The 18,337-nt window shown below is 36.1% G+C and overlaps 1 protein-coding gene across 1 annotated transcript in view; it reads left to right on the top strand.

The window, feature by feature from the left end:
• LOC150090189 (acetoacetyl-CoA synthetase-like) overlaps positions 1-18,337 on the top strand; it is a 132,076-nt gene that overhangs the window by 45,360 nt on the left and 68,379 nt on the right. Inside the window, exon 6 of the mRNA XM_090369006.1 lies at positions 14,378-14,475. Coding sequence (XP_090225132.1) covers positions 14,378-14,475 — 98 coding nt within the window. The remainder of the gene's footprint in view (positions 1-14,377; positions 14,476-18,337) is intronic.

Genomic DNA, 18,337 nt, shown 5'->3' with positions numbered 1-18,337 from the left:
TACTATTTTTTTTATTCACTATCCCCTTATATATGTTGTCAATGATAGAGAAAAGTTATGCTCCATGTTTAATTTGCTCAATTATTACTTTCACCTTTATGTTCAGTAAAAAAATACATTTTTTACTGTACATAAGCTTTACATATAACTCGGGGCTGCTGCAACCCTATGTGCCACCATATTATTTGCCAAATCGAGAATTTTTTGGACTGCTTCCTCTGTTCTATTATCTTTAAAATATTCCATGATATTTTGTAGATGATCAAGAGCTTCATACATATCAGAATTCTTTTTTGGAGCCTTTTACTTAATGGATTAATTTTATTTAAAATATGATGCCAAATTATAATTGAACAAAGAAACTTATAAGATGTTATTTTTAAGGCTATTGATTTAGCATGTTTCCTTGCATCCATATCTTTATTTTCGTCATCAGTGATTATACCAAAATCATAGCAAAATATGTAGCTTGTCTAGTCATTTCTAGTATTTTATCTGTAACATTTTGTGAAATTATTTCAATAATGTCATTTTGTATTTGATCACCCAAATAATAATTTGGTCCTTGAGGTTGTCACAGACATTCTCTCAGATATGCCAGACAAGCTGTACTTGCTACCTGGGAGTCTAAAACGCTGATGGAACTGATATTCAGGTGGCACTCAAGTCAAGTGGACCCAATTTCGGTGAAGTCCGGACGGTCTGTGACAGCCAAATCCTCTGCTTGCACCTTCTCAATGGTGGGACTGTTAGTAATCCTGGGTATAACCTCCATGCACAAGTACATGGTGGGTGACCACCCAGGTGTGAACCAACGTAAGCAGGGGTCGAGGTATGGCGCTCACACCACATGGAGGAACGCTGCCCCTCTATGTTACTAGGCAGTACTAGGTGGTAGATGACTCTCATCAACCGGTGAAATACCACCACTTTGCTTATTGGAGGCTTGAAGTGGTGGAACCCATGTTTAGTCTCTAGAGCTAAGTTCCGGTCAACCCTTCCCTATCTCTTCCATCATGCAGTATGATTGATGACTTTTGAGGTTATGATGAATGTCGTGGCGAGATCCAATATTCCTTACATTCTGAGGGTACAGCTCTAAAACGGTGTTCGCAGGCCGGCCGCTAGTTAGTACACTGGACCGAACCTATTGGTAACTCTCTAGGAGGCTTCCGGATCAGCTAGTGTATAATCTTGCTACCTCTACTCTGCCAGATAGTGACTGGAGGGAGTCCGAGTAGTGTGTATGCGGGGAGCATTGACGAGGCCACGTTATGTCAAGGATCTGGGTATAATCTTACCACGTGTACGCCATATCCAAAAATTTCATTACTTCATACAGCATGTCCCACCCACTTTTTCTTACTATTGAATACATCATGAATTGTCAAAATAATAGAGCAAGCTTATCTGCGAAAAGATCTAAACCTCCCAAGGACTTCCTAATTCATTTCACAAATATACGTGGTCTGAATTCTAATCTCAACGATGTTCATTTCCACTTGCAGTCTGCCAAACCCCATGTACTTTTTCTGACAGAATCTCAGTTATCGGTTGATTCAACTACTGCTCATCTCAGATGCCCAAATTATTCGCTGTATGATTCCTTTCACCTCAAAGGTGGTACTTGTGCATATGTCCTTTCTGATATTCCCTGTCAGAGACTTGGCAATTTGGAATCTCCTCTCTTTGATCTTCTCTGGCTTAAAATCTCTCCACCTCATTGTGCCAAATTCATCTGTTGTCTCTACCATTCTCCCAACTCCACTAATCACTTGGAGCTCTTTGACTTCCTCTCTTTGCAACTTGACTTTCTCCAGTCCAACTTTCCTAACAGTGAGGTAATTTTCCTTGGTGATTTTAATGTTCACAACTCCAGCTGGCTTCCGTTTTCTAGTCACACCGACCCAACAGGTCGAGATGCTGAGGCTTTTGCAATTACTAATGACCTAGCATAGATTGTTCATTTACCTACAAGAATTCCGGACAATCCTAATCATACAGCCAATACGCTTGATCTTTTTCTCACAAACAACCCTTCTAAGTACACGGTTGAAGTGAGAGGCCCTTTAGGCACTTCAGATCACAACTTGGCGATTGTCTCTTCTCCAATGGAACCTTTATCTCATGGCTATTCCCAACCTCGTGTTGTTTGGCATTACAAGAATGCAAAATGGGATGACCTGCGAGACTTCTTTTCTTCTTTTCCTTGGTCGGATTACTGTTTCAAAACTTCTGATGTCAACGTTTGTTCAGATCGTGTCAGTGAAATTATTCTTGCAGGAATGGAATCCTTTATCCCACACTCCACTTTAAAATCTCGTCCTTTATCTAAACCTTGGTTTTCCAATAAATGTGCTAAGGCTGTTCAAGAGAAGAATGTTGCATATCGTAATTGGCTTGTTTCTAATTCTTCAGTTTCATTTTCTTCCTACACCAAAGCTCGCATCAATTGTAAAGCAGTTATTAATCAGTCCAAACTAGAGTTTGAACGGGCTAAGAGTAGAAAACTTGCTTCTTGCCCTAATGGTAGCCGAGCATTCTGGTCTCTTGCCAAAGCTATTGGCCGCAACTTTTGCCCATCTCTGCTCCCACCTCTGTCCAAACCAGATGGTTCTGTTGTCACTTCAGCCAAGGATAAAGCTGACCTGCTAGCATCCCATTTTTCTTCCAGCTCATGTATTAATGATCTTGGTAAAACACCTCCCACCATTCCCAACACGCTCCATTCAATGCCTCCTGTGGTCTTCCGTCAAAAGGATATCAGAAGGATTTTGATGAATCTTGATGCTATGAAAGCTCCAGGTCCTCATGGTATTTCTCCACTTGTTCTCAAAACCTGTGCTCCTGAACTTACTCCTATTCTTTGCCGCCTTTTTTCACTTTCTTATTGCAAAGGTGTTTTTCCTTCTGCTTGGAAATTTGCTCATATCCAGCCAGTTCCTAAAAAGGGTGACAAATCCCTCCCATTCAATTATCGTCCCATTGCAATTACTTCTACTCTTTCTAAAGTAATGGAGAAATCAATTAACCACCAACTCTTAAACTACCTAGAAACCTTCCGTCTGATCAACGATCGCCAGTATGGATTCCGTCAGTGTCGATCCACTGGTGATATTCTGGCTTATGTTACCCATTTATGGACTAATTCAATGGAAAGGTTCGGTGAAACACAAGTAGTTGCTCTTGACATCTCAAAGGCTTTTGATCATGTTTGGCATAAAGGTCTTCTAAACAAGCTTCCATCTTATGGTTTGCCAACTGTTTTTAGTAATTGGTTATCCAGTTTTCTCTCTGATCGCTCACTGAGGGTGATGGTAGATGGCTCTCTGTCTTCTAACTACTCCACTAATGCCGGTGTCCCCCAAGGTTCAGTTCTTTCCCCCCACTCTTTTCCTCTTGTACATTAATGACCTTCTTCCATTAACTGGAAATCCTATTCATAGTTTTGCCGATGATAGCACATTGCATTCCACTTTCCATTTTGAGAAACCTTGTCCTGCTCAATCAGCTTCGACTTCTCGAAAATCTTCTACCAATTCCTTAAATGCCGATCTTCAGGTAATTCTCCAGTGGGGCAAAGACAACTTAGTTGATTTCAACCCTTCTAAAACTCAATTTTGTCTTATATCTTGCAAAAAGGATTCTTCTGCCCCTATGCTTATCTTTAGTGACACTCCAATTTTTAGGCAAAATGATATATCTCTTTTGGGGATTACCCTGACTTTTAATCTCTCTTGGCACAAGCACGTTACAAATATTGCTTCCTCTGCATCTAAAAAACTTGGTTTTCTCTTTCGCTCTCGGCGTTACTTTTCTTCCAAACAGCTGCTCACTCTGTATAAATCGCAAATCCGCCCTGCCATGGAATATTGTTCCCACATCTGGGGTGGTGCCCCCAAAACCTCTCTCAGGCGTCTTGATTCCATTCAGAAGAGGGCAGTTAGGTTAATTAATGATTCATCTCTAACAGAGTCTCTGCACTCGCTTTCTCATAGACATACTGTTTCTGCTGCATGCCTCTTCTACAGATACTTCCATGGGCACTGGTCTTCTGAATTGGCTTCTATAATTCCTGCTCTCTCTTTCCAAACAGTCCGAACACGTGCCGCCACCAGCCAACATCCATATACTGTCCATCTTCAAACCCACAGAACCAACTTTTCATCTTCCTCATTTATTCATTCAACTGGCGTTTTCTGGAACAACCTTCCTTCATATGTATTTTCTGAAAATTACAATCTATAGAAGTTCAAGTTCAATGTCAACAAATATCTTCTTTCATCTTCTCAACCTCCAACCCAAGCACGGTACTAAGTACTATAGGTTCTAATACCTCTCGTGTTTGGTGTTCACATAAAAAAAAAAAAAAAAATATATATATATATATATATGAAAGCTATATTTTTCCATTCAGCTTTCTGAATATGGCGAATATGTTCTGCCATAACTGAATCAAATTTATCAATTGTTTCAGTAAGTTTTAAAAAGTTATCATTGTCATTTTTATATAAATCTTTTGAAAATCCCCTGAATGCTATATGTTGCCTTTCTAAAAATAGTCATCATCATCAGTAATTCAGTCTTGTGACTGGTCAGTTCCTCTGATGAGCTGTCTCCACTTTTCTCTCTCCTGTGCCGTTAGTTTCAGTTCCTCAAATTTTCGAAGTCCTGCTTCATCCAGCAATGTCCCAATGAAGGTTTTTTTTTTTTGGTCTACCCCTAGGGCAGTTTCCCTCCACAGTCCAGCCCAGGGGACATGTCAAATCATGTGGCCCACCCATTTGAGTCTAGTTAATCTTATTCTACCTAGAATTTTCCTTTGGTTTTGGATGTCTTAATACTTTCACATTTGACACTTTTTCAGTCCATTTAATTTTCTCCATCCTGCTCCAGCACCACATCTCGAAGGCTTCAACTCTCTTTTTGTCTCTCTTTGTTAGAATCCATGTCTCTGCTGCATATAGTGCCACTGACCAGATATATGTCTGTATTGTCTTCTTCCTAATTTCTTGTGACAACTTCTGTGTAATCAACGACAGTTTATTCTTGAAAGATTGTTTTGCCATTGCAATTCTGGATTCAATTTCAGTTTGACATGAAAGGTTCTGAGCAAATAACTGTCCCAGATACCTAAAGTCCTCTGCGTGTTCTATTCTTACTCCATCGATCTCATTTTGAAAGGGAACTAACCTTTTACCCATCATCATTGCCTTTGTTTTGATCAAGTTTATCTTCATTCCATACTTCAGTACTTTCTTATTTAGTCTTTTGATCATTTTTTGCAGCATAGCAGGCCCTGATCGTCTGCAAACTTAATAGCCTCTACGTACTTTTCACCTATTTTAACCCCCCCACTTCTTATTCCAAAGTGTCTCCTTTATTATCACTTCGGCAAAACCATTGAACAAACCAGGTGAAAGTAAGCATCCCTGTCTTACTCTCTTTTTAACTTTAGCTTTTTCTGTCAGTTCTCCCCTCACTCTTATCACCGCACATTTTGTCTTCTGCATAAGTCATAGATCAGTGCAGTAATCTTGCATCCAATTTTATCAAGCAATGGAAACAGTTCTTTCCAGATTACTCTATCAAACACCTTCTCGTAATCCACAAAACACACATAGAGGTTTCTTCCCATGTTATACATTTTTTCCTTCAACACTCTCAATGTTCCAATAGAGTCATATTTGAACAATTTCTGGATGACTCACAGTGTGGGTTTCGCAGAGGCAGATCAATGAGACATTAGCATTAGTTGAGGCACATGATGCAAGAAAGCATGCTTATACAGACAGCATCAACCAAAAAAAAAACAAAAAAAAACCATCCCATTTACCCATCTGGTCACCCTAAATGTTTTGTCTAGTTCAGCCTTAAATTTATTGAAGCTATACACTTCCGCAAGAACAGATGAAAGTCTGTTGTTGGCCCCTCAGGTTCTTTATCTGAGGGGGCATAGATTCAAATTGAGGAAAGACACTTGTAGGATAGATGTGCGGAAGTTTGCCTTTAGCCAGCAGGTAGTTGAATCTTGGAACAGACTTCCATCTGTTGTTGTGGAAGTTGATAGCTTAAATAAATTTTTGGCTGAACTAGACAAACATTTGGAATGACCTGATGGGTGAAATGGGAAGGGTTTTTTTTTTTTTTTTTTTGGCTGATGCTGCATCATATGCCTCAACTAATGCTAATGCTAATGTTTCGTTGATCTGCCTCTGCAAAACCCACACTGAGTCATCCAGAAATTGTTAAATATGACTCTCCATGCGAACTTTGATGACTTTCAGCAGAATCTTGGATGCATGGGTAACAAGATTTATAGTTCTGTAGCCTTGGAATATTGTTGGTGTCATTTTCTTGGGTATGGGGATTATGATTGATGTGCAGAAATCCTCCGGTCAACACTCATCCCTGTATATCTTCTTTATCAGTTCAAATAATGCTTTCTTCAGATTTTCTCCACCTCCACTGTATTTTAACAGCTATGCAGGTATGTTGTCAATTCCTGGTGCTTTGTTATTGCTAAGGGACTTAAAGTCTGTGTTGAATTCATCTTTAGATATTTCCTCCTCCATGTTTCATTGTTCTTCTAGTGCCGTATTCCTCATGTGTACGTGCTTGAATTGTCATAAAGTTCTTCCACATATCATATATACAGTATTATTCTGGCTGAACTCCAGAATATGGGTATCTCCATTGTGGATGTGGCCAAAGAACAGAGTGCTTGTCCGGTTGAGTTCTGTGATTGGCTGACTATTGGGAATGCATAATTTACCTCATTTTTCATTTCTAATTGCTTGATTGGATGTTTTAGCTCTTAATTCCTGCTTAGTAGCATGAATTAAGAGCCAAAGCATATTAACCTAACAAATTAAGAGGTAAATGAGTGAAACCAAACTAATTTCCTCAATTGCCTGAAGACAGAGGTGCGAACAATGTGTTCCCAGTTAAGTCTCACGTAATGTGTTCGTTATATGGAATTTCTTTTAATTCTAAGGAAACTATTTTAAATATAATTACCAAGGGGAATTAAAAAAATATCATCAAATAGAAAATTTTGCTATAAAGAAGTTTGTTAAACAGAGGTCCAACTTGCAGATGTCAAAAAAAAATTTGGCGCCCTCCTGAACTGCCGCCTGTAAGTGACGCTTACCTCGCCTATCCACTTGCAGCAGCCCTGATATACCTCATACTTTTATACTTATAGTTTTATTTATAGTGTGAACCATATGTTAGGAAACTAAGAAAAGCCAGTAAAATCTAATTTATTTCCATTTAGCATTAGTAGAGGCATATGATGCAAGAATCCAAGCTTATACAGTATCAGCCAAAAAAAAAAAAAAAAAAACCTTCCCATTTCACCTATCCTTTCTCCTTTCTCTCTAAAAGTTTGTCCAGTTCTCCCTTGAATTTATTTAAGCTATCAACTTCCACAACCACAGATGGAAGATTGTTTCAGCAACCAACCACTCACTGGCTAAAAGAAAATTTATATGACATATAAGCATATAAGTAACAAAACCACAAAAAAAATCCATTTATTAGCTGTTAAACAAATTTGGACATGACCACATTGTTGCACGAATGCACATGCATATTTAATATATATTTAAGAATTACAGACTGTATCTAGTAAGTTTTTTGTGATCTTAGATTTCTGTTGAACTAAAGTGACCTTCAAGTCTTCAATAGAACTTGGGACTTTCCCAGTACACAGAAATTTTAAGATGCATAAACCCCAGTGAGAATTAGGACCATATGCAAATATCAGACTATCCTGTAATGCTCATTGCCATCAGGAGCACCTTTATGAATTTGTGGCCTAGAAAAAATATTATGCATTGCCCCTAATGAGGGGTTCAAGGGAAAACATTTCAAATTATAACATGTAATGCTAATATAATAAATTTTTTTAATTTAAAAATTAGTATAATGACTATAGAATGTGCCATGGTCTAACAATTATTTTCACATACCTAATTTCAAAAGAAGAACAGTCTTTGCAGTCACTGCAAAATTAGTTTCAGATCTCAACATAGTTATCCTTCATTTATTAAGGATTAAGAGTTCAGAAACAAAATTTCTTTAACAGGAGTTAGTGTTTTTTCAGGGGTGGGATACATTTAAATAGAAGGGGTGCAAGAATATTTGCCGATGATTTGAGACAGTGTTAGGTGGGTCAGAAAGCTGCCAGCTTGGGGAGAGGATAACTGGACTAATAACTGGATAGATTAACAGTAGACATGGGCAGAAGTGAAAGTGATTTTTGCATTGCTTCTGTTAGGACATGCAGCAGCCTGGAAAGCAAAGTATCAAGGATTTTAAAATCTGCTGGGGATCAAGCATATCCTTGGGTACATTTACTTGTTCCATAGGATCTGTGTATTGGGATTACTAATAGTAAAAACAGTTATGGGTATACTTATATGTACCATAATGCTAGGAGCTTAGTAAATACCTTTGATGAATTTGAAGTACTGTACTGATAAAATCATCAAATTCTAACATTGTGGGAATATCAGAGTCATAGTGTCACTCAGACATAAGGGATTCAGAATTTGAATATAGGAAGTACAATGTGTACAGAAAGGGCAGACAGGACGGGAAGAGTTAGTTAGGAAGCACATAACATCTAAGGCAGTGCATCCAGTGGACATGCATGACCAAAGCAGTATTGATGCAGTTTGGTATGACAGAAAACAAAAATGAGGGTAGGAGTGTGTTATAGACCTAATGACTGGGATAAGTAAATGAACAACTGCACAGACATACAGAGTAAGCTAGTAAATCAAAATGTCTTATAATGAGGGACTTAAACTTTCCAGATATTGACTGGTTCTGCTTGTCAGAGAAGCAATAAGAGAAAGCAATACTCTTGATCTGATTATCAGTGGTAACTCTTTATGCAATAAAAATCTGCATATAAAAGACCCACTAGGTGGCAGTACTCACAATTTATTGATGTGGGATTTACTTAAAGGTGTAACTACTGTCAAAGGCAAGGGAAATGGCTTTTGCTTTCATAAAGATGACTACAATGATCTCAAACAATTTTTAAATTCTATGTGGTGGGAACAACTGAGGAAGTTACCAGCAGCAAAGGCTAAATGGGAAGCATTCAGGGAGATAATTGTAAAAGCTACTAGGCTTTTTATACCAATAAGAAATGCAGTTTAAGGCTTAGACCTAAATGGAAGTTTGATGAACTAGTGAGACTCATACCAGTGAAGAAAAAGTTAATTTTGTCAGGCAGTGTATTTATGTGTATCCCATCCCTATAGACTCAGTATCCCCTGTTAACAAGCACAGACCTGAAAAATTGTACACCATAAACTTTGTGCCTTCTCTCCATGGCCAAATTAATTATCAAGGCACTCATTGTGTAATCCCTCCTATCATTTCTGGGCAGTATTGCAGACACTTTTAATCTCACTCCTTATCTGCAACTTTTTCTTAATATTGCTCTGTACTTGTTAATTAAATCCTGACCTCTCTTACTCTTAATATCATTAGTGCTGATGTGTACAACAATATCACCTTTTGTGTCCTTAAAAGGTGATAGCTGCTCTAGAATGCCATCTACTTTAACTCCTGGCAGACATACCCTGTTCCTATCCCACCTTTCCTTTTTGTACATTATATTTTCCATTTCCATAATAATCAAGTCTTCAACTATAGCTACTTCCTCTAGGACCAACAATTTCTGCTGGGGAATATGTCTTTGAATTGCATGATGCTAAAGCATGGAGTCAAGTGTTGGGCTGGGCAGCTGAGTCTTTAATCCTTTTTCAATCTTATTCTTCAAGCCCTCATATAATCCCATCAAAATGCCAAGTTTGCACTTAATCTCCTCATGCTCTTTGCAACAAACAGACACAAAGGCATCCCCTATGGCTGTATCATGTCCTGCTAGAGGTAGCTTCACAAAAAGAGTACAAGTAACACAAAACATAATCCTCATTCATAGGAGAACTGCCTTCAGTAGTTCTCCTACCAAAGAATTCCTACTACTTTGAACCCTATACTTTGCTGCTATAGTCTGAGGGATGATTTTAGTCTAAACTTAATTTAAAAACTTCTCTGAGGAACTGGAATGCAGCTCACCCCATATTATGATATGGGCTGCAGCATATCACAAAGTGGCTCAGTCATTATTTCATTGAAGATTCCATTAACTGAACAACTTACCTCAACTTGATACAAGAATGGTTTGTGTAGAGCATTTGAGGCTACTTGATCAGGTGCAGTTTCAACAAGTCAAGGCTCCCATTTCTTCTGTGTTCAGAGGCCAGTGTTCAGAGGCAGATGGTTTTATCTTGAAAATTTCATCTGCTTTTCTACACTTGCCTCCCTGAAGTGGTAGGCTGTTATTATGGAGTTTATTAATCCATCACCAGTTATAAGGCATCTAACAGATGACACTTTTTTGTCTGTTCGTTTATTTATTTATTTTTTTAATTTGGGCATAAAATCATGTATTTTCTATGAATGATGCAGTATTTCTGTTTTTGTTTCAGTTTATTAGAGGTTAGCCTAGTAAATCTAGTAACATAGTTTGGCATCAAATAGAATTTATCTTTTTTTTTTTTTTTTTTAGAATTAGCCAGATTGTACAAAGACCCCTCAGCTGTCAAAAGATTATTATTGACACTAGAATTGACAATAATCACTGTGTGCATAATAATATTATTAACAATGAAATGAGGAATTGCCTCTATGATATCCTGCCAAACACTTCAATACTTATTCTCTCCATAGTTATAATGAGTATAAAATATATTAAATGAATTCTAATCATATGAAGACAAAACTAATGATCCCCTACACAGTAAATTTAATTTGATAGTATGAATCAGAGCTGTGCAACTCAAAACAGTAAATTTAAAAAAATATTTTAGCACTCATTTTTTAAGTACGAACTTAATGTCTTCTTTCACTTGGTGATTTTGGTTGATGGTTTGATGTATTTCAGGTTGGGTTGGGGATTCGTGGACCATGATTCCTGGTGCATTGGATCATTAGTTTTGTCTTCGGGTGATTAGAATTCATTTAATATATTTTATACCTTATTATAACTACAGAGAGAATAAGTATTGAAGCATTCTGCAAGATGTCATAGAGATAATTCCTCATTTCATTGTTAATGATATATAACATAGAACTTATTAAGCCAGTGTAGCTCTGTCATTTATTAAATAATAATATTATATATTTTGTATATTTTTTCTTTGACCTAATTTAAAATTTTTAAATGCCTGCTTGCATGCATGCATGCATAATGGTTGTTACAAAAATAAAGGACTTGCATATTGTTGTCTTTTCTTTCAGTCTTAAAGATTGACCCTTAAAAAAGTCATTTAGATTGACAGTATACAGCAGTGTGTTTTGTCACACACACACAGGTTAATATAATACAGGTTTGTACAATAAGGTACCTTTCCTTTGTTCTTGATAAAGTCTTATTTGTTCAATATGCTTCCAATTGGTTGTCTTAGAATACATTTCCAATTTATGACATTGCATCTGTGGAAAAATCTGTTTCAGTTTAGTATTGCTTTAGTTGTATGTCACATTTTCCAGGAACATCTAGCTGGCCACATTAGTTAAGCATGATTTCCCTTTAACAAACTGATGTTATTCCCTGACATTCCTGCTTCTCTCTAGATGATCTTACAGTACATCCTTTACTACTGACTCCATGATTTTCTATGTCACAGAAATCAAACTTATTGGTGTGTAGTTGTCCATTTCACTCTTAGAACCACCTTTATGGATCAGAGAGATTTATGCATTAGCAGTAAATTGGGACTGTATGAGTGTAAGATACTCCATAATTAAAAATTCCAGATCCTTGCACTGCTAATATATCCTAATAAAGTACATTTTACTGAAATTAAATTGAAACAGAAATAGTTAACTTTTTTATCCATTTTTTGTGATATAATAAAATTTCAATGTAATCCTTATTTTGGTAATATATTGCTCATTCCTATTTTTCCTTTATGCAAAATACTATCCACATACACAGTAGTGTTTAATTGTAATTTCTTGGCTGGCTCGGTGTAATTTATTTACATTCTGTATGTGTTTTTTTATGCCTTTATTTTTCGCCTCTTTTGTTACCAATATAGTTCTATAAGGAACTATATTGGTAACAAAATTTTTATTTTTTATTTTTTTATTACAAAAAAACTTTTATTTTTTTGGTTCATTTTATTCTCTTCTGAATTCTCTATATTATACCGCATCAATAATTAAATGTTAAAAAAAGAAAACAGTCAGCACAAAAATAAATTTTATGCTGACTGTATTCCTGAAATTTTGAAATTCCAAGCTGCTCTTTTTATGAGAAATATAAGCAGTATATCTCAGATTTTTTAAAGTAATGGCATTTTTTTTCCTGTTGTAAATATCCTTTTTATAGTATTTTTTTTTTTTTTTTTTTTTATATGTAAACCCCAAACACAAGAGGTATTAGAACCTATAGTACTTATTACCGTGCTTGAGTTGGAGGTTGAGAAGACGAAAGAAGATATTTGTTGACATTGGACTTGAACTTCTGTAGACTGTAATTTTCAGGAAATACGTATGAAGGAAGGTTGTTCCAGAAAACGGCAGTTGAATGAATAAACGAGGAAGATGAAAAGTTGGTTCTGTGAGTTTGAAGTTGGACAGTAAATGGATGTTGGCTGGTGGCGGCACGTGTTCGGACTGTTTTGAAAGAGAGAGCGGGAATTATAGAAGCCAATTCAGAAGAACAGTGCCCATGGAAGTATCTGTAGAAGAGGCATGCAGCAGAAACAGTACATCTATGAGACAGCGAGTGCAGAGACTCTGTTAGAGATGAATCATTAATTAACCTAACTGCCCTCTTCTGAATAGAATCAAGAAGCCAGAGAGAGAGAGAGAGGTTTTGAGGGCACCACCCCAGATGTGGGAACAATATTCCATGGCAGGGCGGATTTGCGATTTATACAGAGTGAGCAGCTGTTTGGAAGAAAAGTAATGCCGAGAGCGAAAGAGAAAACCAAGTTTTTTAGATGCAGAGGAAGCAATATTTGTAATGTGCTTGTGCCAAGAGAGATTAGAAGTCAGTGTAATCCCCAAAAAGAGATATATTATTTGGCCTAGAAATCGGAGTGTCACTAAAGATAAGCATAGGAACAGAAGAATCCTTTTTGCGAGATATAAGACAAGACTGAGTTTTAGAAGGGTTGAAATCAACTAAGTTGTCTTTGCCCCACTGGTGAATTACCTGAAGATCGGCATTTAAGGAATTGGTAGCAAATTTTCGAGAAATTGAAGCTGATTGAGCAGGACAAGGTTTCTCAAAATGGGTAGTGGAATGCAATGTGCTATCATCGGCAAAACTATGGATAGGATTTCTAGTCAAGGGAAGAAGGTCATTAATATACAAGAGGAAAAGAGTGGGGGAAAGAACTGAACCTTGGGGGACACCCGCATTAGTGGAGAAGTTAGAAGACAGACAGCCATCTACCATCACCCTCAGTGAGCAATCAGAGAGAAAACTCGATAACCAATTACTAAAAATAGTTGCCAATCCATAAGATGGAAGCTTGTTTAGAAGACCATTATGCCAAACACGATCGAAAGCCTTTGAGATGTCAAGAGCAACTACTTGTGTTTCTCCGAACCTTTCCATTGAATTAGTCCATAAATGGGTAACATAAGCCAGAATATCACCAGTGGATTGATACTGACGGAATCCATACTGGTGATCAGATGAATTTGACACAATGAGGTAGAGAGATTTTAAGCCAGAGAAGATCAAAGAGAGGAGATTCCAAATTGCCAAGTCTCTGACAGGGAATATCAGAACGGACATATGCACAAGAGAACTACGTTTGAGGCGAAAGGAATCATACAGCGAATAATTTGGGCATCTGAGATGAGCAGTAGTTGAATCAACTGATAACTGAGATTCTGTCAGAAAAAGTACATGGGGTTTGGCAGACTGCAAGTGGAAATGGAATCATTGAGATTAGAATTGAGACTACGTATATTTGTGAAATGAATTAGGAAGTGCTGAAGTATCCCATCTCAGTAAAATTAAAAATAATAAGACATGCAAATTGCCTTCCAAAACTGTATATATGCCCTGTATACAACACATATTGTAATACTGTATGTATTATATACAGGGAATCCAAAAATCTGGAACTAATAATGAGTCAAATTTTTCTTTAAGATAACTTTTTTATCAAGTTATTATAAGTCGTACAGATGAAAAATGACTAATTGCATGGAGATTAAATTTAGAATGGTCAAATGTATATATCTTTACATTTGAGAGTAATGTCTGTTTGTCTTACATTTTGTTTGTTTAAGTATATAATTTAATAATATTTATTTTTAGGTTATATCACTAATATTCCACCAGCAGTACTAGCATTTATTGCAACACAAAGTATAGGTGCTACATGGACTGCTGTATCTTTAGAATATGGAATCACTGTAAGTTTCTAAACAATGAGTTTTGTAATTTACCATTTTTTACATTTTATTTTCTATATAATATGTATTATATACAGAGAATACCAAAAATTTGGAACTAATAATGAGCCAAATTTTTTTTTAAGATGTAACTTTTTTTTTCTTTTTTTTTTTTTTTTCAAGTTATTGTAAGGTAAGAGACTTATCCAAAGATAAGTGAGCAGAATTAATCCTCATATGTGGCAGACAAAGTTTGGTGCAGAGGCAGATAGTTGCTATATATGCAATGATAATCATCCAAACTTAACATCACTGACAGTGCTCTCAAAAATTATTCTAGGTACTCCTCGAGTAGGAGGATGTTTGAATAGGTGTTTTTTGGCCAGTATGCATGCATGCTAGCCCTTATATCTCTTCTTTGCACATTAGCTGAAATTGGAAACTTTTTAATGACCTTTTTTTGACTTTGTAGATGCCTTTCATATATACAGGGTAATTATGATTTAACTGCATCACTTTAAAGTTGTACAGATATAAAATGGCTAATTGCACAGAGATTAAATTTAGAATGGTCAATGATCAGCCAATGTAGAATGGAATGATGTAAAAAAAAAGTTCCATGGGATGCTATTGGAGGAAATAGTTGCTGTATGAAAAAATTACGCAAATTATACTCTGATAGAATATCTGTGGAACAGTTATAAGAACAAATGATAACAGAGCAGACACAGAAATTCACAATGAGACTTGTTTTGGAGGATTATGCTTTATCGTTTAAGTACTATTACTAAAGCAAGCAATTCTTTTGCAAATACCTCAATGGCAGCTTGTGACTCTGATGTTTGGGGATGCTGCATCTTAAAGTTATATTAAATTGCCTTGGTTATAAGACATGCAGACATACACAGTAATAATAATAAGCAAGTTAAAAATACTACAAAACATTAACTAGATATGTACCATTAACAGACATGAACTTTTATTTAAAAACAAAATCCATTCTTTGGTTTTTATTTGTAGAAAATACATTAATAACTTTTTTATTCAAGTTTGGTGCACCATTAACCAAGCTTTTCTCTATTGAAAGTATTGCTTGAGCATTTAGCCTTTCCTGATTCATAGTGCTCCTTAAAAATGTTTTTATTCTTTTTAATGTCAAATGGCAGCGTTCGGGCTCTGAAGTAGTCATTGGAATGGTCAAAAGAACTTTTATCAGTTTTGTAAGTTCACAAAGAACTTCAGCTAGATTATTTTCTGAGATAAATTTCAGCAAGTCAGTTAATTTTCAGTAATTGTGTGGATCATGTCTGCTATAGAAAACTTGTAATTCCATAAGAAGTTTTTCTCTTTCAATCATGGGATATGCCTCAGTAGTCTCCCGTACCTCTTCCATGGGAATTTTTGTACAAAAAATAACAAAGTTCTCCTTGTTAAACAATTTAGCAGAAATTAATTGCTTTATAAAAGAATATCTCTCACCTCTGTCAAGACATGTAGATGCATACTTCCTTCGCTTCAATCACGAGTGTTTTTTAAGAATTTTCACAGTACTTTGAATTCCTGATTTTTAGACTGGCATTCTTAAAGTTTCCTATATATTCATGTATTTTAACTGCCTCAATTTCTTGAGATTGCATTTAATTATAAATAACTTCCATGAGAGACATTATATGATGGAAAAGTTCTAACCAGAACTTGAATTTTTCATTACTTAAGATGTGCAAAATTCCAGTTGCTTCTGAAATCGACTTATCTGCACTTGCTGTCACTTGTAGTTCCTCCATGCACTTTTTTAAGGATTCAAAATTTTCATAAACGCTGTTCACGGTGCATATATTGAAGTTCCATCTTGTAGGGGAAGGTCGGGCAACACGGCTGTCCATATGCTTTCTGAGAACAGAGAGACTCTATGGTGATTTTGAGAAAAACGTTGGTATCAACGTGAGGTTCGAAAAGAATATTCTTGAATCTCAGGTACTACTTGCTGCATTTTTCATCATCAGATTCAGTTTGTGTGCATAACATGAATAAAATGTGCATTTTTGTACACTTCTTTTATTTTAGCCCGAACTCCCCCTTTCTTGCCTTTCATTACACTTGCACCATCAAATGTTTGAGCAACCAGTTTTTGAGTATTTCCTTCAAAGATTATGTCTAACGGATCTAGAATGCACTTTGATATTCCATCTGCCTGCCGTTTGGTTTTCTGGAGTAAAAAAACCCCAAAAATGCTCAAAAATGTGTCCATTCAGCTTATATCTCAGAAGAATTACCATTTGTATATGTTCTGAAACATCTGTTGTGTCATCAGCCATGACAGCTACAAATGAAGCTTCTTTAATTTCTCTTTTTATTTCATCCCAGCATATTTGCAGCAAACAGTCAAGAATATCATTCTGGACAGTCTTTGAAATGCTTTTAAATGCTGCATTACTTTCTAAATGGTTCTTTAAATTGGAATCTAATGTACAGGCGAAATTTATTAATCCTCTGAATATGCCTGGATTTTTAGAATCATCTTTTTTGTAATGTCCACGTAAATAAATTTCAAACTGTACACAAAATTTAATGCCATCTATTATTTTAGATGATGCCTCATGATTCTTGGTAACTTTTCTGTTATGTTTGCAGATCAAAAGTCTGTAGGCCTCACTAAGCTGTTCTTTAATATTTACGCTTCCTAAAAGCGATAGTGAAATCATATTATCAATATGTTTCTTCGAACTCTCATGTTTTAGAGTTTTTTTCTTTCATTCTCTTTATGTTTGTAAAGCCACTTTTTGTACATGTTGTCACCTTCAAACAGTAAACATGGAAAACAAAACAATGCATTTTTAACTTCACAACCACAATGCCAACTTTTCCTTTGGTGCCATTCAGTTTTAAAACTGCAAATATATTTCTTATTATTACTTATTCCCCGCTGAGAAATTTTAATCATTGGTGTGGGGTGGCCTTCTTTTTTAATTGCATTTTTTTCTTGGAGAGATAATTGTGAAAAACTAAGTTGCTGAAGTTTATTCACTGTCACATGATTTACTTCATGGAGAGGCATGGAGGCCATGATCGAATCAAATTTCGCAAAATCATGTGTCGTAGAAATAATGTTTTACTTACACATCACCTCATAATATAACTTCAACTTACCAAGTTCAAGCTCAATTTGCAATTAAGCTGTAATCACATAATTACACTGTTGAATGTTGAGTATTGACTTAACACTGATATTATTTAGTTACTTAATGGCAATTTGGGTGAATAACAAAAAGATACTGACATTGTGGCTACCCACCCATCATGGTCAATGATGATATCTGCACTACATGCTTTACAGTGACTTTGATTCATTTCACCTATAAAAAATGTATATTGGCAAATTGTCAATATGCTGATTGCCAATGGCAACCAACTACCAGATATTCACTGGAATGCAAAATGTGTCTGCCTAGCGCACAGTGAGGCCTATAGTTAATTAAACTTCAAAGTTGGAAACGATTTCATGTTTTTATTCATTTATTATTGAAATGATTACTGGAAATTGAGGATGCGCATACTATATATGGGTCCTGTTAATAAAAATATTCATTGCATTGCATTGCATTGTTCTTCCCAAAATTTCATATAACTTGGTTCACTGTATATCTATATTTAAAAAGCTGGGGGTGCTGCAGTGTCTATGGACAAGCCACCCCTGGAATACCTCCAGCTTAAAATACTGAGACGTGAGCCTCAATTGAGAAATGGGTTATGTAATTTTCTGAAGCCATTGTTGAGGAGTTTGCTGTTGTGATGACTAACAGTGCAGCTTGCAATTTGGATTCATTCACTAGTAATAGAGTGGCTGTCACATAACTTATTGCACCTTATGTAGTAGCTGATTCCA

This window comes from Mastigoproctus giganteus, chromosome 2, assembly GCF_048544385.1.
Source record: "Mastigoproctus giganteus isolate SK-2022 chromosome 2, ASM4854438v1, whole genome shotgun sequence".
Taxonomy (NCBI): domain Eukaryota; kingdom Metazoa; phylum Arthropoda; class Arachnida; order Uropygi; family Thelyphonidae; genus Mastigoproctus; species Mastigoproctus giganteus.
Note: the sequence above shows the minus strand (reverse complement) of the source record. Positions and strands in the feature narration are given on the sequence as shown.